The sequence below is a fragment of the Atractosteus spatula genome, chromosome 3, assembly GCF_055471065.1.
Source record: "Atractosteus spatula isolate fAtrSpa1 chromosome 3, fAtrSpa1.hap1, whole genome shotgun sequence".
Taxonomy (NCBI): domain Eukaryota; kingdom Metazoa; phylum Chordata; class Actinopteri; order Semionotiformes; family Lepisosteidae; genus Atractosteus; species Atractosteus spatula.
The window spans coordinates 9,288,132-9,311,761 of record NC_142708.1 but is presented as its reverse complement, the minus strand read 5'-3'; the positions used below and the strand labels follow the sequence as shown (position 1 = coordinate 9,311,761).

At 42.8% G+C, this 23,630-nt stretch overlaps 1 protein-coding gene across 1 annotated transcript in view; it reads left to right on the top strand.

Moving 5' to 3' along the window:
* aff1 (ALF transcription elongation factor 1) overlaps positions 1 to 23,630 on the top strand; it is a 69,670-nt gene that overhangs the window by 17,822 nt on the left and 28,218 nt on the right. Inside the window, exons 2-4 of the mRNA XM_088910571.1 lie at positions 2,383 to 2,503; positions 6,681 to 7,520; positions 23,058 to 23,099. Coding sequence (XP_088766697.1) covers positions 2,383 to 2,503; positions 6,681 to 7,520; positions 23,058 to 23,099 — 1,003 coding nt within the window. The remainder of the gene's footprint in view (positions 1 to 2,382; positions 2,504 to 6,680; positions 7,521 to 23,057; positions 23,100 to 23,630) is intronic.

The following is a 23,630-nucleotide window of genomic DNA, read 5'->3' as shown; positions in this document are numbered from 1 at the left end:
AGGTAACTAAGATCTATTCTAAATTGTTTAGAGTAAACTAATTTGTTGGCCCATCTTCCACTATAAAGACCACAGTGGGAGCTGAAGTTGGAATTTAACACGAGGGGCTGGGGGGTGCAGTGGTTATCATTGCTGGGGCCCTGGGTTCAATTTGTGGGGTGCTGTCTGTGTGGAGTTTGTATGTTGTCCCTGTGTTCACATGGGTTTGCTCCAGGTTCTCCAATTTCCTCCCACAGTTCAAAGGCATACTGGTAGGTTCATTGGCCCTGGTGTGTGTGTGTGTGTGTGTGTGTGTGTGTGTGTGTGTGTGTGTGTGTGTCCTGCGATGGACTGATGACCTTTTCAGGCTGTACCTGTCTTGCGCCTGTTGCTTGCTTGCTGGGATAGACTCCAGCTTCCCCATGACCCTGAATTGGAAGAAGCAGTTAGAAAATGGATGGATGGATCATCGGGATAATCCGGATCCCAACCAGATGGGGCTGGTGGTGGGTTCCTCCTTCAATAACAGCACCGGGCGTCGCCTGTTGTTCTCGTGGACTATCTGACAAAGTGGGTTTTTGTAGCAAAGCAAGAAATTGCTGGCCCTGCACCCGCGCTCAAAATGAGGACTGCTCTGTTCACCAAGTTGGGGGGCCCCCCACCCTGTAGCTTTTTCCTCCCTTACCGACGGGCAGTGCTGTGTTGAGCCTGGTAGTGAGCCCGGCGTGTCTTGGCCCTCTGATCTGGGGGGCTGGGGCCTTGAGTCCAGCCCTTTCCTGGGAATGAATGGGAGCCACAGCTGCCTTTTAATCCTTCAGTACTGTGTGGCATTTTGAATTTTTTGAAGAACTGTCATGAGCTGCTAGTTGCACTAACTATATCGCTATTGTGCTAAATGTGGTACTGTACTCGGATGCCATCATGAAGTAACTGAGATGCCTACACCTCATCATCTGTTCGAGACTCATTTTTCCTTTTCTTTCTTAATCACGCTGGCATGTTTCTCCTCCTAAAAGACTTTTTGCCCTTCTTGAGGGCAGCACTGTAGCCTTATGTCATGTGATGATTCCAAAAGCTTTAAAGCCCCTGTGATAAATTACAGTATATTCAATGCATTAAGGTTGTCATCCAGTCATTGACACAGCTTTATTTAGGTGCTCAGTATATAGTAATATATGAACAATTCTTTTAATGTCTCTGCTCCAAGTTGTTAATCCGGATGCTGATTGACTAGGGGTATGTGTCATAGTGTCCAGCCTAAGTACAGGACTGCGCTGTCACCTGCAGCGAATTCCATCATATTAGCTTTTTGGCTGATGGGTTTGGCTTGCAGATGCTAAATGTTTCAAATTCCCTTTCTATGAAATTGCTTATTGGAGATCTGATGGAGGTTTCTCGTGATGCTACAATGTGGCGCAGTGGCTAGCATTGCTGCCTTGCAGCACTGGGGCCCTGGGTTCAATTCCTCCATGCTGTCTGCATGGAGTTTGTACTGTATGTTCTCCCTGTGTTTGCATGGGTTTCCCCTGGATGCTTCTCCCACAGTCCCGAAACATACAGGAAGGTTAAAATTGGTCCTGGTGTGAGTGTTTGCATATTTGTCCATGTGTGCCCCTGCAGTGTATCCTGCCTTGTGCCCATTACCTGTTGGGTTAGGCTCTGCTGTCCTCAGGACCCTGTATTGAATAAAGCAGTTAGAAAAGGGAAGGATGCACGGTCTCTGCAGACTATCCTGCCACTACTCTAGTGGGCTGTGTCTTTGCCAGTGAGTTTAATCTTCATGTTTATGATGTTATGGCCAGGTGCATTATTTCCAGTGACATTTAGGCCTTAGAAATGTATTGCCAGTTTTACAAGAGTCAGCGTCTAGACGCAAGCAGTGTAAATTAGGCTCATGTCAGGTGTGCCACTGTAGTTAACGTTGCAGGTTTATGAACAGCACCCTTATGTGTGCAAGTTGAAAACCACATCCCTTTGAATGATTATGAATAATGGTCCATAAAACAGAATTGGACCTGCTGAGCTTTTTTCTTGAATGTAAAAAAACGTGCATCTCCCATTGGACTATTGCATCTTTCCCAACAGCGGGCATCACATTCTAGTTTTGTGAAATCCATACCAATGAGCACTTCATCATGTGATAATATTCATTTTAAAAATTCCCAGGAGAATACACGTTGAGTGCAGCAGCAGAAATAGCGGACTTGAAACTGTGACGGTTCACCAGCAGCACGGCAGTCTGCCTGTAGTCCTGTATGCTGCAGTACGTACAGTACCATGCTCTTCAACATCTTAAGCAATTTTGAATTAATGAATGGAATAGAAATAGAAAAATTCAGGGAGGAAAGAACCCAAGGCCAGCTAATGTGTATTATTTCACTCTTTTTTTTTCCCTCTCAACAGCTTGTACAATGAAGACCGGAATCTACTACGCATCCGAGAAAGAGAGAGACGAAACCAGGAAGCTCACCAGGAGCAGGAGCTTTTCCTGGAGAAGGCTCCTCTCTTCGGAGAGCCGTACAAGGTGCGATTTCACACTTGGATGTTGTTGCAGTGGGATGCCTCCTAGGACACAAGCTCTAAATAGCAATAGCATTCCACATTTCGCTGGCCGGGAAATTGTAACTAAAACTAAAACGTATGAACCTGCCCAAATCCTTTGCCGAAGGATTTTTTTATTTTACTTTGAAACCACTTTTTGCATCTTTCGTTTTTGTTCTGAGGGTGGCAGTTTGAGGGGGGGGAATAAAAAGATACCCATTGAAAACCCAGCAGTCTCTTCTGGAAAATCTTGAAAAGTCAGCACAGTGGCAGTGAAGCGATGATGTCTCTATATGACGAGGTATAATTACATTGTCTGAAGCATTGTTGGGGATTTATTAAAAATAAAGTGTAATTTCCTGTCAGTGCCAGATTTATCATCGCTAAGGTTTTGTGATTCTTCTTGTATAAAGACTTGAAATGTTGACTGGGAACATGGAAGACTTGGGCTGTGAGCTGTAAGGAAGTGGTTATGCAAAGATGCATTTTCATTTTAAATGGATGGCTACATTTTAATTAAGAAATCCCCACTAAACACTTCTTAATGCTTTCAGTGACTGAAAAAAGTACATTTTAGGAATAATTTATATGCAGTGAATTATCGTTTGAAAGCGATATCCCTCTAAAAACGTTTAAGTTGGCTTTTATTATAAATGTAAAATTCTTTTTAGTTCCCCTATAACCTTCTTCATTCAAGACTGAAACCATTTTAGTTATTTTAGCTTACCAGAGAAATCTTTCTCTCTTGACCCATTTAATTCCAGACGGTTTATTTTTGTCATTAATCCACCTGCTGTGGAGCAGCCAGTTGTGCGATTTTTTTCACGTCTGGAGTCGTGGCTCTGAGCTGGTTGACTGTGCCCAGGTTGGGGGGCCGAACGAGAGAGTGCAGGTAGACTCCTCCTCCTCCTCCTCCCGCCTGCTTTGGGCCGCGTGATGTTGGACTGGTCACGGGTGGCCCAGGAGGCTCAGCGCTGCTTGAAGGAGAGGGGCGTCCCTCCCCGACCGCACCGACAGCCTGCCAGCTAATCCCAGAATCCTCTCGGCGGCGGTCGGCCAATCATACCCCATCTCCTGGATCACCCTGCTCGCCCCCTTTTGTTTCTACCTCAAGACTTTTTTTTTGGGAATCGGTTACCTGTTTTAACTGGACGCCGAAACGGAAGAGGTTTAAAATCGCGAGGTGGCGCGCATCGTGCTTGTTGTTGCTGGGCGTTTCCAGTCTGCAGCGACAGTTCTCTCTCCACTGTAAACACGCGGTACCTGGTCGTGGCTTTTCAGAGGCCCGGAGGCCAGAGTGCCTGTCACATCGCTTTTAAATGGTTTCCACTTTTACCCTCCGAAAATTTTTTCACCGTTTATTCTAGAGAAATCCTCTGTTTTGACTTTGCCAGTGACTTCAAGGACTTGATGTATAATCTTCTTTGTCCAGAACTAGAGAGGTTCAGTTCCTTCAGCTGGTCAGCATAGGACATTCCTGCTCTCCTCTGTAAAGGCTCCAGCAATACCTTTTCTACCAGTTATACACAATATTCTTTTACAATGCTAGTGTGACTGGTATGGGTATCTTTTTCTAATTTTTCATTTTCAGTCATTTTTCACATCCAAAAAATGAGAGAGGTTGGGTTTTTTCCTCCTTGTTCTTCTTCGTCTTGGTTGTTGTACGGCTGTCCTATTTCCATTAGGCAGGCAATAAATGTTGGAAAGAAATACTAGTGGCATAATAAGTGTGCCATTGCATGCCTAGTATTATACCACCTATACTTTCATGAGTCCACCCTTAAAATCTTAATCTTCAGATTTTATCTTGCAGTGTAGATATAGATTTAGATTGTATTTCTCAGTGTCTCTGTGCTATGAATGCAGGAGAAAGCAGGACTCATTAATTACTGATGAATTTTAATCTGGATCTTTCTTACTGCTCTCAAGCCCAGCACAGGTATTCTATAAGAGATCAAGTTCACAGAACTGAACAGCTATAGGATTCTTTATACCTTATGTCCTACAATTCTACTTTTCCTCCAGTTTCTCCTGCATAGCAAATACTGTGCATCTAAAATGTCCATTTGGCATTTGACATTCTTCGAAGAACACACAACACCGTTAATATACTGTGCTCACTCATCAATTCTTCAGTCTTATTGTAAATTTAATATTGTGCAGAACATGGCACAATGACAGTTGCCATTCGCTACCTGTTCAAAGATCAGTCGTTTTGAACTTTAAACTCAGCCTTAATCTTTTAAATCTAAAATTTCAAAGATTAATCTGAAAACCAGCATCTCGAAGACGACAAGTTTAACTAATTAAACGATCTGAAAAAAGAACAGGCTAGTGTTTTATTATATTTCTTTAATATTTTACAAATATGCAAGTATGCCTTTTAAATATTTGGGTCCTTTCAATAAAGAATAGAATTTTTAGCTTTCCTTCTCTTGATTTTCAATTCAAAGTTTAGTTCCCATCTAATTCATTTTAGAAGCTCTTGCCTGAAATAATTTCTTCAAATTACTCGTTTGCTGTAAATTGGACAAATTTGTTTATTTGTGAAAGTGGGGAAACCCCCTCTTCAAAGGTGGGGAGTTGTTAGTGTGTAGAAGCAGATATTGATCCTGATTGTCCTGCAGGTCTTTGGTACAGATCAGTAACAAACAATGTTCATAAAGTTGTTTAATAGAAATATTATGAATTAGATTGAGTACTGTTTGCAAGAAGCAAAATAACTTGGTGGTTTGAGCCCTGAACTTATGACTGGAAGGTTGTGATTTGCATAAAAGGGTCATCTAAAGTAATAATAGTAATAATCAATAAATCATCTAAACAGACCTCATCAAATTTCTTTGTAAATCATTCTGGATGGCCTTGCTTCACTGCTGTTTCCTAGGATGCGCAGGTGATATTTCAGACTGCTTTTATATAAGCATATGGCTTATCTTGTCGTCTTAGAATTTAAGCACTTGGGTTTTGTTTTTTTTTTTTGTTCTTTGCAGGAAATTCTTGATTTTAATGAGGCCTCTTGGACCCCCACCGTCTCCAACTCGGGGATCCCCTGGGGGGACCCAGACTTGAATCTGGAGAGAAGGGTCTGATAGCTGCGAGACGGGACCAGTCCCGGGCTTTAGCACAGACTAATTAACCGGGAGCTTGTTAGCGAGGAGGCACAGCTGATTAAGTTCACTGGAGAATTGACAGCAGCTCGGAACACAGTGTAGTGGGAGTGATTATTTTCAGTGCCTGTTGTGGTCACTGGGGACAGGGAACACATCGTGCCTTCATATCCGTGCCAGAAGTCTTGTTTTGGTCTGCGGTCTGCTGCACGCTGCAAAACTGAACCTCTTTTCCGCAGTCTGGACAGGGGACAGTTTTCTAGCAGTAGGGAGTCTGGCCTCTGGTGTCTGTAGGTCACTCATGATCTGTATACAGAACGTGTGTTCACAGATGTGTAAGGATGTCAGCAGAAACAACTTGGCTTGTATCCAGAGGTGTTTTTAGGTCTCTTTAATGACATAGGAGGAATTGTATTTCACGTGCTTCATTATAAATAACTGTTGTACAGAAATGTTGTATCTGGCTGAGGAGCAGGTTGCACACTGTATATCCTGCAATCCTCATCAGTCCTCACATTCTTTGAACATGTAACGGAGCTTTTCATGAGGTTATTACTTTTAAAGTCTGACTACAAACGTCAGACTTTTTTGTGTTCTTCACACCTTGATGTTAGTAGCTTGTAATGAGTGGATTCATTATCTTTGTTAGTGATTTGATAGCTAATTGGTGAAGGAATGTTTTTTTAAAAAGACGGGAATGTTTTTTGGGGGGATTTTGAGGTGTCCTGGGTGGTTGGGGTTTTGTTTTTAAAATTGGAATGACACACCACTGTTTCAAAATCTTGCCGTGTCACTCTGCTCTCTTTTGAAGAATCCTATGGTGCCAGGAGAAGCATATTTTATCATTATTATAACTAAACTGCATCCGTATAAGGAATTAACTCCATTTCAGAGCAATGGAAAAAGCTGGCAGTTTGTTTTTTAAATACATTTTATCCAGACTTTGCATGACCAGTGATTTTTTTAGTACTCATTCATGGAGTCGCAAATATTCCTGAAAACAAGGATTTTGCATTTTTTGGTAAGCCATTTTTTTTTTCCTTACTCTTGCAGACGAACAAGGGAGATGAGCTGTCAAGCCGGATACAGAGCATGCTGGGTAATTACGAGGAGGTGACGGAGCTGATCGACAACCACGCCCATCAGGACTTCATTGGCATTCCTAAAAGCACTGCCTCCACCCCGGCCAAGGAGAAGCCCGGCCGGCCTCTGCACACGGACAAAACGCAACCCCCCTTGCATCACGCTCCCAGGCCCAGGGTGCCTCCGCCTAACCCCTCCCCCGGTAGCAGCTGCTCCTCTCAGCACTCTAGGCAGCCACCCCTCCCCGAGCATAGCCAGAAACCGCCGGGCTCCGGCTCCTCATCTCTGCGGCTCGGCCAAGCCCCCGACTGCCACCAGAGGGCGGGAGACGCCTGGTCCGACCTGGACGATGGCGTCGACCTGCCCGCCTTGCTGCCGGCTCTGTCCCCTCCAGCGGAGCCGCTCTCGCCCTTACATTCCAGCGAGCCGAGCGATGGGGAGCCCCCGGACGCGGAAGACGAGGGCCGCCCTGAGCCCCGCGGTCAAGGGGAGGGCGGGCCGGTGGAAACCGCCAGGAAGGACATTCCGTCAGCCGCCGCCAATGACGCCGCCGCCGCCACTGCCACCGGCCCGCTGCCCTCCCAGACCTTCCCCCCGCCGCTGCCATCCAAAACGAGCCTAGCGATGCTGCAGAAGCCCACCGCCTACGTCAGGCCGATGGATGGGCAAGACCAAGCACCCAGCGAGTCTCCGGACCTGAAACCTTCCCCCGACGACTTCCACGGGCAGTCTTACGGGAACTTCTCGGATCTAAAGATGGCCGCCAAGGCCAAGCTGTCCAGCCTGAAAATTCCTTCCCAGCCTGCTGAGGTAAGCACCTCGTTTCGCTTCTCGACGTCTCATTTGCAGGCGCTTCACCCTGAACGCTGGCTACCCTCAGGAATGGCGTGAGACTCCATTGCCTATAGGCTAAGGAACAGTCCACTTTGAAGTGTGTGAGAAAGTAAAAGGAAAAGAAAGCTCGTCTCGCCACACGACGTTCTTGCTTCCAGCGCATGGTGTGCCAAGTTGTTGGGCAAGACAATCTACTGCTTTTGTCTGTGGGGGAATACAGCATCAGCGTTTAGCATACTTTCTGGCTTTGGCTGTACCCATGAAGACAAGTATAAAAGAAAACTCTGGCTATTATAACTCCAACAAATTTACAGTTAGAAGGAAAACAGAATCTTTCTGTAGCAGGCGTACTGACATTTCGTCAAAGTGACATGGCAAGGGTAAATTAATTATGCTGATTATTTGTGTTCGATAGGGTTGATCAGCTGGGGGATATTCTCTGAAAGTCACGAGCTGGTAGCGTGTGTGGACTTGCAAAGTATGCATGGCACACGTGCAACATTTTGCAGATGCTATCTTGTGGGATTCTGTACCATTACTTTCATAGATCCAGGACAAGCACGCCCCTGTTCAGTGGTCTCCGAGCCCTAAATGCCACACAAATGTTCTATAGGGTTCTAGTCTGGCAAGTATTCTTATAAGAGAGCTATTACGAGCACCATGAGGGCATGTTTTCCTGCTGGAATGCTGTCATGTCAGGATGAGTCCACAGGATAGGCAAACAATTAGGTCCCAGGACTTGATCAGCATAGCCCTGTGCATTTAGGTTGCCATTAATCAGTAAGAATAGAGTTCTGTAGCAACTAGATACTCCTGCCCAGACCTTCACACTTGGACTTCCCTGTCGATTGGTTTGTTGGTGAACAGTTAATGTATTATTTTGCAAGCCTGTATGCTGGCAGATGTCCATCAGGGTGATCTCTGCAAAGCCTCACTAGAGGAACTGGAGAGGCCTTCTAAGGTAACCTGTTACAGCTACCAACCTACTGACAGCACAAAAACATTGTTCGCCGTGTTTCACCCGGTTTGACATGCAGCGTCCTTTAATAAGGTGATTCAGTGCAACAATGTGAGGAATAGTCAGACAAAATAGTAAAAACCTAAATGCACAGAGTAAGATTCTTTTGCTGCTCAGTTTATCATAATCTGTCATAATTAAGTCTAATAGTTGCTCCTGTTTTTGAAAAATAAGATGGCAATTTTAAATTGGATTTAATAACAATCGAAGTATTTTCGTTAAGCAGGCAAAACATTTTTTTATTTTTCCCTCTTTGGAGAAGACTCCACTCTTCCCCTAATAATTTAAGATATTTTAGTAGAAATTGTAATAGCCCTGATCACATTATAGTAAATGTTACTTGTATTAAAATAATTAAATAATTTAATGTAAAAATCAGTGGTAAAGGATAGTTTATAATCATGTCTCCCCTTAACACTGGCTTCTTTTCCAAATTTGTCAGGCTTGCACCATGACTTTGCTTTTGGTAGGGAAATGCAACCAAGAACAGAACTGTAGGCCGAAGATACTACATTATAATTTTCATATTGCTCAGGAGGTGGAGAAATATTTTTCTAAAGTGGGGGGAGAAAAATGTTCACCCTTCTCCGTTGTCGTATTTTGTGGTATCCTTTCATAGAATTTTTTTAGAAAAGGTAAATTCCCAGTGAAATCATCTGAGATTTTTCAGTCGGTTACATTCGGCAAATAAATAGTAATTGTGCCTTAAAATGTGCAGAAATATGCCATGTTTAAGTTTGTACCCTGCAGAGGTTGTGTTAACATCTTTTCACTTAGAGATTCAGTTAAACGATTGTCAGTGCCCACAATTTAGTATACAACTGTATACAGTATTTCCTTTTATGCTGTGCACAATAAGCGCCTAACTAAATGTACTGTAGGCAGGCTTGTTTCTAAGGATGGGTGGGGCCTGATGATTATATGGCCCTTAAAGTATACCTAATAAGTCACAACACCATGCGCTGTGTAAATTATAATATAGTTGAAGTCCACCTTCCTGCCCTTCCATCTCCTTCTTGATGAAAAGGTATGGCCAGTCCACAAAACCTCTCAAGACAAGGTTGTCCTTACGTTCTTGATCATTTTTTTTCCTCATTTAGAAAAACTGTGCCGCCCCTGAAGCTGCCGTGACTGGGATTGTCAGGATAATCCTGTATGCTTTAGATAAGAAACGGTCGGTAGCTTTTAGAAATCGAAGGGCTTGGAAGTGCAGACTTGGTGTCTTTTGGGGCGCATTCCCAGAATTCCCTCAACCGGAGAGATTTCTCAAAACAAACAAGGAACCACAACATGGCCGGAAAAATGTGGAACAAGCCACCTGGCCATGTAGTGGCCTTATTTTGAGAAATCTTAATCTGAATTGTTGAAGTCAATATCTTAGCTACTTTTTGAAAAAAGCTCCTAGGAACGTTTGCCTACTAATGACCATATGGGCTAGATGGGTCACCTGGCCTCCTCTCATTTGGAACTGTTCTGAAATGTTAGAGTTCACTCCCCAAGTACGCATTAACGTGCTCATATTGGACTCCTGAATGGCTCTGGCTGTAGGATACATCAAGGTAATGTCTGCTCGTCCTCAGCCACCGTTGGGGCAGGGCGATGCGGTGGCTCCGTGGCTCAGGATCTGCGCCTGTGGCTGGAAGGTTGCCGGTTCGTATCCCGCGGCCGGCAGAGGAATCCTCCTCCGTTGGGTCCCTGAGCAAGGCCCTTAACCCCAGCTGCTCCAGGGGTGCGGTATAAATGGCTCTGACCACAAGCTTCTCTCCCTGCCTGTGTCTCTCATGGAGAGCAAGCGGGGGTATGCGAAAAGACAAATTCCTGATACAAGAAATTGTATATGGCCAATAAAGTGATCTCGTAATAAACTGACTGTTCAGTGGCACAGAGAGTTTGTTTTCAGCACGCGCATGCCGTTTGGCTCCCTGCCTCATTCCTGTCTTGCTAAAACAGCTGGATGCAATTCTTGGATCAATCGGCTGCTAACTACCAAACAGGCCAGGAGTGGCCTCCTGTCCTTGATGACCTCTCTTATTTTCTTATGTTCTCGCATACAAACATAAACTGTTGCCGAGGTAACTGGAGACGTTGAAAAGGGATGTATATTGGAAAGTAGTGGATTATACGAATAGATTAATTCCAGATGATGTATGTTCGTTCTCTCCGAGAGCTGGTATGCTTAAGTTAATTCCTGCTACATTAGCTCCTTCGGGGCCATCAAGACTGCATAAATAAACTATAGCCCTAAGCAAAAGTGCGCTGCAAATGATCTCATTTTTGTTTTTAAACCTATGATGAACGGTGTGCACACCTCCGATTTTCTTGGGTAAATGTTTCACAGGTTGAAAGGAGAGACGCCCCAAATGTGTACTGCATGTGTTTTTCATAAACACATGACGGAATTTACCATTTCTAAAACTGCATTGAAAATGTCATTAAATCAGAGGAAGTACATGAAGCTTGCATATCTGCTTTTTAGTATAATTGCGCCATTCAACCATTGAACTTATTCCTATTGCAGGTTTGTAAATCAATTCTGATTAATCGGAAAAGAAAGTACAACTGTATGAAAGCACAGAGCATTATGGTTGGCACGTACAGGGTACGTATGCTACACGTGCTGCAGTGTGTACAGTTTGGTTTTCTGGGTAGCTCCACCTTGTCCATGCAGTAGGCTGACCATTCTGGAACTACGTCAGGTGCTATATCCCACAGACGAAAGATAACCGAAAAAGGGTTAATTATAAAAAAAAAACACCTGGTCATTTCTTGGTGCTGTATATGGTAAAAAGAGCAGTGCAGTAAGTAGGTTGGCGAGATAACAGAGGGGCAGCAAGAAGAGAAGAGCTGAAACCATTAAACTTGAATTTATTGAATGTTACAAAGTTAAAAGGATAGAAACTTGTCCTTCATGGGACTTGGGAAGCTCTGTCTCACATCCTCTGCTATGGAAGCTGGGCAGAGGTGAGAGGACTCAAGTGCTTGTAGCGTGTGAGCTACGTGCTTTTTCTTTCTTTCCCCGAGCGACTTATTCCCTTGTGCTTTTTCCCGTTTCCGAGATCCAAGTAACAGAATATAGATGTTTTCCTGGTTTAGAATCCCACTTGGCTTGCTTTTCCACACACGTGCCAAGAAGTCATGTCGGTGGATTTCATTTGACACAGAAGGGGAAAGCAGTCGGCCCTCGCTTGTTCCGTGTGCTCTGGAATGCTGCAGGAAGGTGCACCTGGATCGATTCCCGATTATCCTCAAACAAGTTGAATCCCCTGCTCTCGTTTTTCACTTGGAATTCGTTCTCAGCTCCCTGTCGCTATGTTTCGTTTCGGGCGGCCCCGTCCCTTCCGGCCTGACCCCTGTGTTGTTCAGTCAAGGCTGGTCATCCCAAACGCCCGCCTGCTAATTACACTTCCTGAGGCTGGGTGCACCTGCAGCTGTGGCTTCATTGTTGATCGTCTCTGCACATGGCAACACTGACAAGTTTAATCTCTCAGTGCTGAACAGGCAAGCCCTTTTCCCTGCAGGGCGGCCTAATCCTGAACAAATAGCTGTGTGGTGACTCACAGCTCCGTTGGTGCAACTTCATGACAATAGGAACTGCTCTCTTTCAAAGGATTTAAAAAAATCCTCTTTGTAAGCAGATGTGAAATTATAATACTTTGTTTCTAATTTTGAGAAGGCAGCATCTTCTTTAACTGTGAGGTGTTCTGAGGTGTCAAAACATTGAGGATAAGATGTTGATTAGCCACGTGAATGGTAGCTGTCTGTATTGGCAGCTCAGTCAATGCCAGATTGTACCAGAAGGAGCCTTAATCACATTGCCTTGTATGAGAGCAAAATAAGTATTGGGGTAGCCAGAATTTTTATATTTGGGGAGGCAGAGAGATGGGGGGCAATTTTAAAAGACATTTGCCTTCTAAAAGGGGTTGTACTCCTGAGAGGTGTCCTGCTGTTCTCCTGTGCACCAGTTACACCAGTGACCCGTTTCCCAGCGCTGGCGAGGCGGAGCTGACACTCCAGCCAGAGCCGAACTCTCGCCCGGCCTTCACTGAGCTGCCTGGGAGCGATCTCCAGCGAACTGCCGCTTCTCTGCCCACGGCGGCCCTCTACAGCACAGGCCACGCACGCGCTCTTACAGACGCGTTTGAGATGCTTCAGAATCGTTTCCTACGTTTGCCTTTTCTTTTGTTGATAAATTTAAGAAAATCTGTGATTTTAGGTCGCACATAAAATGGGGTGGCAGCTGCGGTAGCAGAACCATATTTAGGGGTGTCAGCTACCACCCCTCTGGCTATGGTACAAGGTAAATATTGACCAGGGTTTTAGTTTAAGGTTGGCATGTAAAATGTGGATTGGCTGAGCTCGAAAATTGGTTATGAACTGGTGTCTTTTCCCAGTTCACGTGCATTTATTCTATGGACACCTATTCAGTTCCCAGTTGTTTGAAGGCTCTCTTTTTTTGGACGTCGGCATGACCCTGCTTGTGATCCATACCGTACCGATTTCTGACAGAGCTGCCGGGATATCCTTAAGTTTTCATTTCGTCAAGAAATAAACGACCTTTGCACGATGCGGTCTGTGAAGGAGGAGCTCCGTTGACTTTGTAAGCCAGGTTTGAAAGTTATCTTGAAATGTAAGTGGCAGGGTTGCTGTGTCCCTGGCCAGCAAGTACAGGCAGCTTACTGCCGGAGTCCCACGCCCAGGTTCAGCCATTTCTGAGGAACTTGGTTCTAGGTAAACATTGCCTTTCTTTGGAAAAACGTCAGGCCTTTTATTCTCCCTCTACAGTGTGTGTGTGTCTTAAAATCTCACACTGCAATTTGTCCTAACAGAAACGCAAAATACGTGTGGCTTGGTTCTTTGCACTTCTACCACGAGTTAAACGTGAAGCTTATTTTACTTTGAAACCTCAGACATGACACATTTAGCAGATTTTTTTTTGTTGTTTTCTGTCACCTTGAGATTTTTCGTGACCTCTAATTGCTGTTTCGCTGGTGTCCGTAATGGGTATTTACCGTATGAATGATGCAGGCACAGCGGTGATTCTTGATATGGGTTTGCTCGGTCAGCTGCATTACGGTGACAGCTTGTAGGCTGCACTGTGGCTGGCTGGCTGGCTGGCTGTTGTGGAGCAGGCATTCCTCCACCCAGAAGTGAAATAATAAAGCAGGTGTGTGGATTAGCAACCCAGTGAAACACTCACTATGCAGAGAGTTCACTGTTTCCAAGTTAATGAAAGTAAAAAGTAAGTCCAAAATGTCTTAAATATGGAGCTGCACATCAGTACACAAGACACTGTCGAAAGGTAAAGGTAAACTTATTAATCACCTGCTCGTGGTGGATGTATCCTAATATGTTGCATTGGGGTTCAAGAATACTATATGAAGAGAATAAATTATATAATGCCCCACATTATCTAACACCATTGCCTTTTGTAGGTCCCCAGCGTTTGTTGTACAGGTGAGACTGTAGTGCTGTGATTATTCTAACCACAGCAGCCCTGGGCTACTATACTTATTGAAGGAAAGGGCACATCTTGGGTGTGATTTATTAATTTGACAGCTTGGATTACAGGTTTTTGCCGTACCCAAATTCAGCTCTGTGGAGTAGGAAGGCACTTAAAGGAATTGTGACGTTGTTGGCCCATTAAAGAAATGGCTTGTACGCATTTGCATTTTCACTGATTGCAGTTTCTATTGTAAAGGCACTTCATAGTGTACACTTAGTTCTGTATTGGAGCAGACGATTTGCTTCCATTCAACCTTTGTTCCATCTGGCAAGTAGGAATGTTGTGATTGCTGGGTACTGCAATTAGTTTCTGTCTCCGAGTTGGTCAGCATGAAACCAAATGAATCTATTCGTTGTCTTTGAAATACAGGATAGAATGAACATGTGCTCAGCTCATTAGTTGAGAGATGGCAGATTGGTTGAGAAGTTTGTCATCTGCAGGTGACCTGCACATCCTGCTGTTACACAGATGAGCGTGAATTAATCCAGAGAGTCCTTTAACATTAAAAACTGGTATTAATCATTTTTCCTCTAAGTCATGTTCCTTACATTTAACCGGCCAACACGATCCATTGTGATCTACTGTGACGAGAATGACTACAACTTTTGGTCAAAACGCAAAGAGCAAATATTGTAAGTTAGGAGTCTTGTGGTAGGGTAACAAGTCACTAATTGTTTGGTTGGTAGTCTTTGAAAACGTGTCCAGTATATTCATGCACGCTTAAAACAGGATCGTATTGCATCCTGAATTCTGCGCTGTGTCAGGATGCATTGTTACCTTACTTTTCTTTGCTCTTAGGATCAAGATGGCTTCAGTCCAGCAGGTTTCATAGGTCAATGTTAAGTGAACAATTTCTCTAGGACATGGAAGCTTTTCATTATGATCAGTTCCGCAAGTAGTTTAAGTAACTTAAGTAAGAGATAAGTTGGGACTAAACTCTTGAGGAGCTCTCAGCCCTCAAGGACCAGAGGGCTTAATTTAATTTAAGAGAATACTTTCCTAATTGATAGATAACTAGTATGTGTTCCCAATCTTTAGAGCTGGACTGGGGCTCCCCTCTTTTAAAGTAAAGGATAATTGGAAGATGCCAAATATCTCTTTGCTATATTCTTCAAGAACGGGTGCAAGGAGCACACAAGTAACCAAACCTGTATGCTCTTTGTCATACTGAGGGTTTTGCCAATTGCTCAATAATCCATTTAACGGAAACCAGAAATTCAAACATAAAATTCCCAGGCGTCCCTTATTTTATCCTGGAATGCTTGTGCCTAGATCCCTGACTTTGGGCAGCCCTGCCATGTGTACACGCACAGACCGTCTCACTAATGAGTAACAGGTGCATCTCTTCATGGACTCTTCATCCCTAGTGCATTCTGAATTGGAATTCCCAGTCTATAGGGGTTATAGATAGACTCCAGTATTCTATGTTTATGCCCAGTAAACAGTCCCTGACTCTGTTATAGCTGCCATTCTGTTTATAACCTGGGGGTAAAAACGTGAAGTAACAGCAAGGCTGAGATGGAGCCAATTAGCTGTACTGTTTGTGCCCTGTTATACGCTCATTGTGTGAGGCAGTCTTCACAGCATTAGAGCGGAGATATTTCTGCTGCACGCTCTTTCACGTTGAGAATGCTCAGCTCCTGTACAGTAACTACCGTGTGAAAGTAGATTTAATTTTTGAACACGTTTCAGCTGAGTGGAGATTGGTTAATTAGGTGCTGTCCAACAGAGTTGTCCATTTTTGTTAGTTGAATCGCTCTCAAGCGCGAATCCCCATCCTATTTTCTCCACGATATTTCCAGCCCATGGCAACAATGTTAACGAGTGAGACAAGTCACTGAATACAGGTGTTGTGTTGTTTCTGTCTCATTTTGCATTGCTTCAAATGAGATATCCCTTTGTTACAGCTGCCCACTTTTATAGGACAGTGCTTTGTAATTAAAACATGGTAAAGAAATCACGGGATATACAAAATTACAGTTCTGCATCCCGTTAGTTTCACAGCGTCTTGATGATATGAAGGATATGTATATACGTAACTATAAAGGATCCAGTAAATGCTGGCTTGCTTTTTTGATATCGGACAAACAAAACCTTGTTGCTTAAATAGTGAAAGATCAATGATCTCCAATTATCAGTTAGTGAAACTGCCTAACAAGACGCTGATGCAGTACAATAGCTATTGAGACCTTATCCGTGCCTGCCATCTCATTTCTGCTAAACTTTTCATTGACAGTGAATTTAATTGCGAGTGAATTTTCAAGAACCTCCAAACCTACAAAAAGGCACACACGAGGAGCTGCAAGTGAAGCACGTCATGCTTCTCTTACAGAGTGCATGCAGAAGGCTGATGTGAGCACCGTTGAGATGAGACAAAGGCTGATCTTTACCAATACCCTCCCCTTTGAGTGATATTGCTGATGCTGCTCAGTTTGATCAAGATTTCTGAATGCCTTTAAAAACGTTCCTTACTTTAGAGGCATAGAGTTAAGAAAATGTAGCGTTTGACACCTAGTTTCCCCCCTGCACTGTTTCTAAAGCTTTGCCTGCCTGGAGTGAATGGTGAAACTTGACAAACTTCAGCGTTCAGCCACCACTTAAATACTGCATTTACTTACGGCGCCATGATGGCAGGCCGGCCACTTTTCTGTACTGCTTCTATCCCGACCCCAGCAGCTTCACTACTCAAAAGTTGTCATTCTCAATGGAAATAATCTCGGAGAAAGAAAAGCCAAATGGAAAGGTGGCTATTGCTAAGCAACCCTGCACTCTGCCAAGGGCTGGCAGCCAAGCCTGTTATGCCCTGGACTGACTGCAGCCTGCTGGCTCCGTGCTGGAGAGGAAATGAGACGCTCTCTGTGAGCCCTCAAGTACAAAAGAAGTTGACCTTATGGCATTGATGAGGACTGACAGGGCTTGGCTAACGCAGGCAATCTCCCTTTGCCATGTACTACTGCAGCACAGCCGTGATCAGCTGGGTGCAGTCTGCAAAGCGATGATGCTTGTGTCATGGCATTTGAACCTACGACTTTGACGTTTCCTGGCACTTCAGTAGTCACTAGTTTGACATTTATCCTCTACCTTTTGTGCTCTTAATCACTTGTAAGGTGCACCTGGCATCTTTGAAACTTCCGTTATGTTTCACTGTCTTGTTTCCTTGTACAGTGTACGATTAGGGTCATTGATGCTTCTCTAAACACAAAACTTCTTCAGTTTTGTGTTTAGTGACGTTCTGTATGGAGAGGCTGAGGTTTGTCTCTTTTAAAAGTGCCTTGCTGTTTGCATGAGTATTCTCCAGAGTGTCATCATAAATGTAGGAATTGGTTTTCTTATCTGATTTAAGGGTAATATGAGTCTACTAAACGCGTGTGGTCCTAAGTCTGGGGTACGTCTTGCTGTTTTACCTAACTGGGTGGGACAATTTCATGAGAAACATCTGCAGTAAAATGATGGTGTACTTTGTCCTCTGTTGGATAATCCGTTGACGAGGTCCAAGATAGTTCAGGTGACCCCATAATTGCGACTCCCCTATGCTTCCATTGGTTATGTAAAATCATCTAATGGCTGTGTATACTATAAGGAATGAAAAGATGAGGAACAAGGTTTCTGTGTTGTGTCGTAGCCTCAAGGTCACACAGAGGGTGGTACAGTAAATCGTCAACATATTTGTGAGCTCTACACCAGTTTGAGGTTGAGGTTTGACACAACTGAGGCATTAAGGAGAAATGGAAGTATCAAGGTTGGTGACCAGCAGGGTGGTAATTAAATAGTAGCGATTTAACTTCTCCTTCAGGGTTTAAGCACTATAAACTTTGTTTGCTGCCCGAGTGTTTCCAGATGCCTTTTAAGCCAACCCATTCAACTTCAGATGTATCTTTTCACCTTTAGCCATGGAGGAAATAACTAGGCCTAATTAAGTAGTTCTTGCCTGCGCTCTGCCCAGAGGAGATGCAGTTGCGTAGTTTTTGTGCAAGCAGCAGGCTTTTCAGTGTTAGCCAGCAGCTGTACAGCCCATGCTTGCTACAGCACCTTTTCTTAAGTAGCCTTACACCCACAATATAGAGACGGAATTTTAAAAGCATACGTGAATACCTATTTTCCTGTTCTGATTTATTGTGACAAGTTGTAAAAGAACCTAGAACTTAAAAATCGTTTTTAGAATCGGAGTGCTTGGAAATGGAATGTCGTGTGGATATCCATGATCTTTTCTTGGCAGAGTGAAAGTAGTCATTGGGTGAACTTGCCTTTCCTACAGAGACCTTCAGTGCTGCTAAAGCAAAACTGTCCTGGATCAGGCTGTGTTTAAAAAATGTTTGTATATTTCACACGTTTAGAATTATATGCAATTGTGAGATCTTTGTAATTAGAATCTATTAAGTTGTGCAGGGGGTGTTGATCTTTCGAACGGCTGTTGGCCATGTTATATGAAGACCTTAGTGAAAATGGGAAAGGTAGAAGTCAAGGTTAGGTAAGTGAATTTCAGTTTCAGTGTTGAATGCTTTACATGGTCACATTTCTCTCCGTTTTGCTTGTTTGGGTTGGAAAATGTGTAGCTCTTCTGTTTTAGAACAGGAAATGGTACGTGTTACTTCATATTGATTGACTTTAATACTGGGTGAGTGTTTAAATGTGTGTCTGATATTAGTTATGTTTGTGTTGCATGAAGTGCTACATGATAATTCAGTAATGTCTATTAGAATTGCAAACTGACGTTATTTTTCTCATTTGCCCTACACCTTTATAATAACATGCTTACAGGTGTAGTTAAATGACAATTTGATGATTCTGATAAACTCCCCTTTCCTATTGTCTGCATCTAATGGCTTCAAAATTATTATACAAAATGATGACAAGTTCAGTGTGCATGCACGGTCTTATTTGCTACCAAACAAACTGGTATGACTGTTGTACTAGGAGTGAACTTCGCTTATTACTGGGTCTTGACACCAAAGATAACATAGTGTTCATGGGGGACTTTCACTTACCACATGTAAATTGGAATATTGTGATGGAATTTATCCATGTTTAGAAATACATGTTTTGTATGTGGTTGAAGTTGTTGCTTCTTACTACAGGAGATACTCATATTAACAAGCCAGAGAGAGTGAATGCCACAGAGCTACAGGGGGAATGTGACCGTAATATGGTAACATTTGATGCTCACTGGAAAGGGCTTGAAAGTTTCAGACTAAAGCTAGGGTTCAGAATTTTAGGGAAACAGACTGAAGGAATGAACCAGAGCTCACAAACGGTGAACAGGGTACAGGTAGATGCAGAACAAAGAGAAGCAACAAAAACCTATTCAAAGCTCAAAATGAATTCATCCCTCCAAGTCCCAAGTACAGGAAAATATGGCCTAAATGGTTTAGGGGACAAATTAGGAAACAAAGAAAAAGTTGCAGAAGCACAGATTGCATGAAGGGGCCAAAGAGTGAAAAAGAAAAAAAAGGCTGAACTGAGCTATAGGCACAACTGAAAGAAAATCTTAAAATTGTCACAAGTTGGAAAATAGTGTAGGGGTGGAGGCTAAACGTGATGAAAAATGTCTTCATACTGTGAAGGAACAGTAAAAGGTCAAGTAAATACCAGTTGTTTACTCTGGTATTTATATTAGAAAGTAGAAATGAAATAACAAGGGTCTTGTCTTCCACGCAGGGGAATGATGGAAGATGGTGTCCATAATATGCCCAGGTTATAGAACAAGTACCAAGAATTTTAAATAATTGTAGCATAACCAATAATGAGGTATTACAGGAACTATTGCATCGTAAACATCATAAATCATTAGGATCTGATTGTATTTTCCCAGTTTTACTGAATCAAAAGAGTGATATTGTCCTTTTCACTCGGATATTTCAACTGTCACTAGAGATGAGATGATTCTGAAATTGGCAGTTTGTTAAAAAGGAGGCAAGGGGAACTGAACCAGTGAAAAATAGACAAATCAGGTTTTTTTATTACTGACAAAGCCGAGGAAACAGTCCTTGGAGCTAAGCTAGAAGAAGAGTTACAAAATTAATCTTTAAGAGAGCCAGCAAGTTATTTACAAAAGTGTCTTATTTTACATTTATTGAATTATTTGAACGAGCACCAGGGACTATAGCAGAGCTCTAATGGGTTTATATCTAATGGGTTTATTATCCTTTTATAATAATTAAAAGGATCCATATAATAATGATTATATCTGTGGATTGGATGGGCTTCTCTGAAGCATACGCCATGATCAATTTAATTTCCAGAAGATGTTTGATAGGGTCTTCATTAATGGTTAATTCATTCATTTCGCATTAATAGCTGTAGGAGTCCAGAGTAATGCAGGCGCTTGGATTGAAAACTGATGAACAAATGTGAAAAGGCATGTCATCTCAAGGAGCATAACCCCTAATTAGACTGATAGGAGCTGTGGTGTACTGCAGGGATCCGTAGCCTGTTGTTCTTCCTGATCTATATCCACCATTTAGATTCTGTTATTATTTATCAAGGCTGTTAAATAAGCCGAAGGAGTACAGCACAGAGTGACACAGAAACTGGGACACAAGGGACATGGGGATTACAGAAAGGCTTAAGATTATGGATTGAAATATTACAATGAAATTTAACGTTGAGAAGTGCAAAGTGATCCATGCAGGAAGTAGGGACATGAGCTATACCCACTACAGTGGTGGTTTTGAGCTGCAGGAAACCACACACGAAGGGATCTTAGTGTTTCTGTGACTCCAGCAAGACAGCATGGGGAAGCAATTAAAAAAAAAAATAATCCCTCCGCTATCCTTTAGAAGAGTGTGTTCAGTTTTGATCACCCAGCCACCGAATATAGACTTGGAAGGACTTGAAGGAATAGCAACAAGACTGATTCCTCCTCTAATGGATTGTCATATGCAGACAATTTTAAGGACCTAAATATCTGTTTAGTTTAGAACGAGGAGGACGGAGAAGATCCAGGTACAGTAGGTCATATTTAAAGGGGTCTTTTGGGTTGACCCTAAGGTCTAAACTACGAAAACAAAACAAGGACGATGGTATGGGATCAAAACTGGAAATTCATTTAAGACTGAATAGGAATCAGTTTTTCGGAGTCTGGTAAAGGCTGGTCCGCAGTCAGGTGGCCGAGACTCGGGAAGTTGCTGGGCCGGATTTTAAGATGCTTCGCTACCAAATGAGCAGGATGGCAGCCTGTCTGCTGGGCTGTCAGTGGAGGAGATATTCAAAATTGCACGTAAAGCATGGCAGTTTCATACTGCACAAGGCTCGGACACTGCTGGGAGTCTCTTTAAAACCTACCCCTAGAAGAACTGCGTGCAACAGCGGCTGAATAGCAAATCTCAACACAAGTGCCATTTTCTTTCTGTTGCCTAGAAAGGTAGTAACTTCTAAAATTCTGCAGTGCTTAATTTGCAGTGTAGCACATGAGGGGCTCATTCAAGACTTCTCCACACACTTTATTCCACGGGTTTGACGTTTGTGTATGTGAAATTGAAGGCCAAGAATGGAATGATGCGCCCGTGTCATTTTTTTAATATGAAATATGGTAGAAAGTAATTGCAGCTGCTTAAAGCTTAGCTATTTGCGGTAGAGATGCAAAGTCACTCTTTTGTGCGTTGGATCCTTCCAAGTCGATTTACTTATTTAGAGTGGAGATGTGCTCTGGGGTACTATTTTTAACATGGAACAGATGTCTCCCAAATGCTGAGTTTCTTTTCAACACCCACACGGATTTCATTGCCTAGGGATTTAGGCCTTCATGACAAGCTCTGTCTCATTCGGAACATGTCATGTATTTCGGGTGAAAGGGGACTGAGAACTGGGGATTTGGAGAGAGTAGAGGAATCTCCTTACTGGCAGAAGCTAAAATCCACTGGCCCCTTGTTGAATGAAACGGAACCAGACGGAACTTTTCCTTGTAATGCTGCTTGTAAGATGTTTGGTAGAATTGACCTCTTGTGTCCGATGTGATATACTGTAACAGGCCTCCTGTAGATGCTGGAATTGTATTTAAATGAAAGATCAACCTAAATGTATAGATACTTTTTTTTCTTGTCCCCCAGATATTCTCAATCCTTGGAACTATGAAGGGAAAAAAAAATGAAACTTGACATCTAAATTTAAAGTTTTTTTTTGAAGTATAAAAAAATTAAAAAGTAAAAATGAATGGAAAAATAACCTCAGTAACCCAGGTACAGCAAGAGGGCAGCTGTTTTTTTATACCTTTTAAAAGGCACTCCTGCTTTTTGACTGTCCAGATCTGTGCCATGCATTGATTTTGTATGTAGCCTGTTGTTTCCGTATGTTTAAGGCTTTGTTGCAGTTAAATACTCATTGAAGAAGAATTAATTTTTCCGATTCAGTTCTTGAGCTTCGAGGTCTGTATTTTATGCTGGGTGCAATAATTTGATTTGCTCTCTGTTGTTGTGTGTGGTGATAGCCCAGCACTGCTCATTTCTCTTTGGCATGTCAAGACGGCCGGGAAGGATTAAGGACCGTGTTGTAATTTCCCCAACCTTTTTATTCAATAAAAAGGCTTCCAGCACTATTATGAACTTGTGACACAAACAGTACATTTCTAAACAGGAAAGAGAAGACTCTTCCTTTCAACAGAAGCTGCAGGTTCGGTATGACCCTTGTTTTGAGACCCGGCTTAGATGGTACTCCTGGCTTTTTAGCAGTGTAATGAATTCTGCTGTTGGCAGTGTTCAAATTTCAACCTTTTAAAAAAATCTTTCTCGAGGAACAAGCTCTGATGGAAGGCTACATGTCTAGAGCATTAAATCAGAACTGAAAAGTCAGGGGAAATCAATATTTAAAACTGACTAAATCTTGCATGTGTTTTTCTAGAAATAGTGGAGTGCCAGGTAAGAATGACATGTTTTTTTTGTGTGTATAGGGCTTATTTCATTTTACTGTTCAGTTCGATGTTGGCAGTTTTTGTCACCTTTTCTCAATCTGCTTCCCTCTCTTTCTAAATTTAGTTCTTTCTCCATTTTGTTTCCTACAGACTTTGTCAAATGAGGCCCATTGTGTGGAAGAAATTCTAAGGGTGAGTAATTTTTCCTTCAGGCTTTTGTGTTTTCTTTCTGTCAACACAAGTAAAGAATGAGAGAGGTCTTCGTAAGGCTCGCTTTTTTATGATTTAAACACGAGTAACCTCCAGTTCTTCAGATGTTTTATTTCCAAAGGTATGCATTCATCACTGCAAACTCTGCATCTTCTAGTGTCACACAAATCAGTTTGTGTTCAAGCTGCTTATTTTGGATGGCATTTTAAAGAAGGAGTTACTGGCCGACTCCAATTCTGCAATCGGGTGAAAATTGCTTATTGAATGATGAGAGTGATCATTGATCAGCACCCAAAAATATGGAAGTATTAGAAAAATTCCTTTTCCTCTCTTGCCGGGTGTTTTTTTTTTTTCTCCTTCCAGTCATCATAGCCTGATCTGCTGAACACCAGTGTCAAAATGTATGTTGGGGAAGGCCAAAGAAACAGCCCTGGGACCTATTCCTATCCCAACTTGCAATTTATTTAAGCGGAAGACAAATGTCAGGAGACGGTTAATGTCAATCGCAGTGCA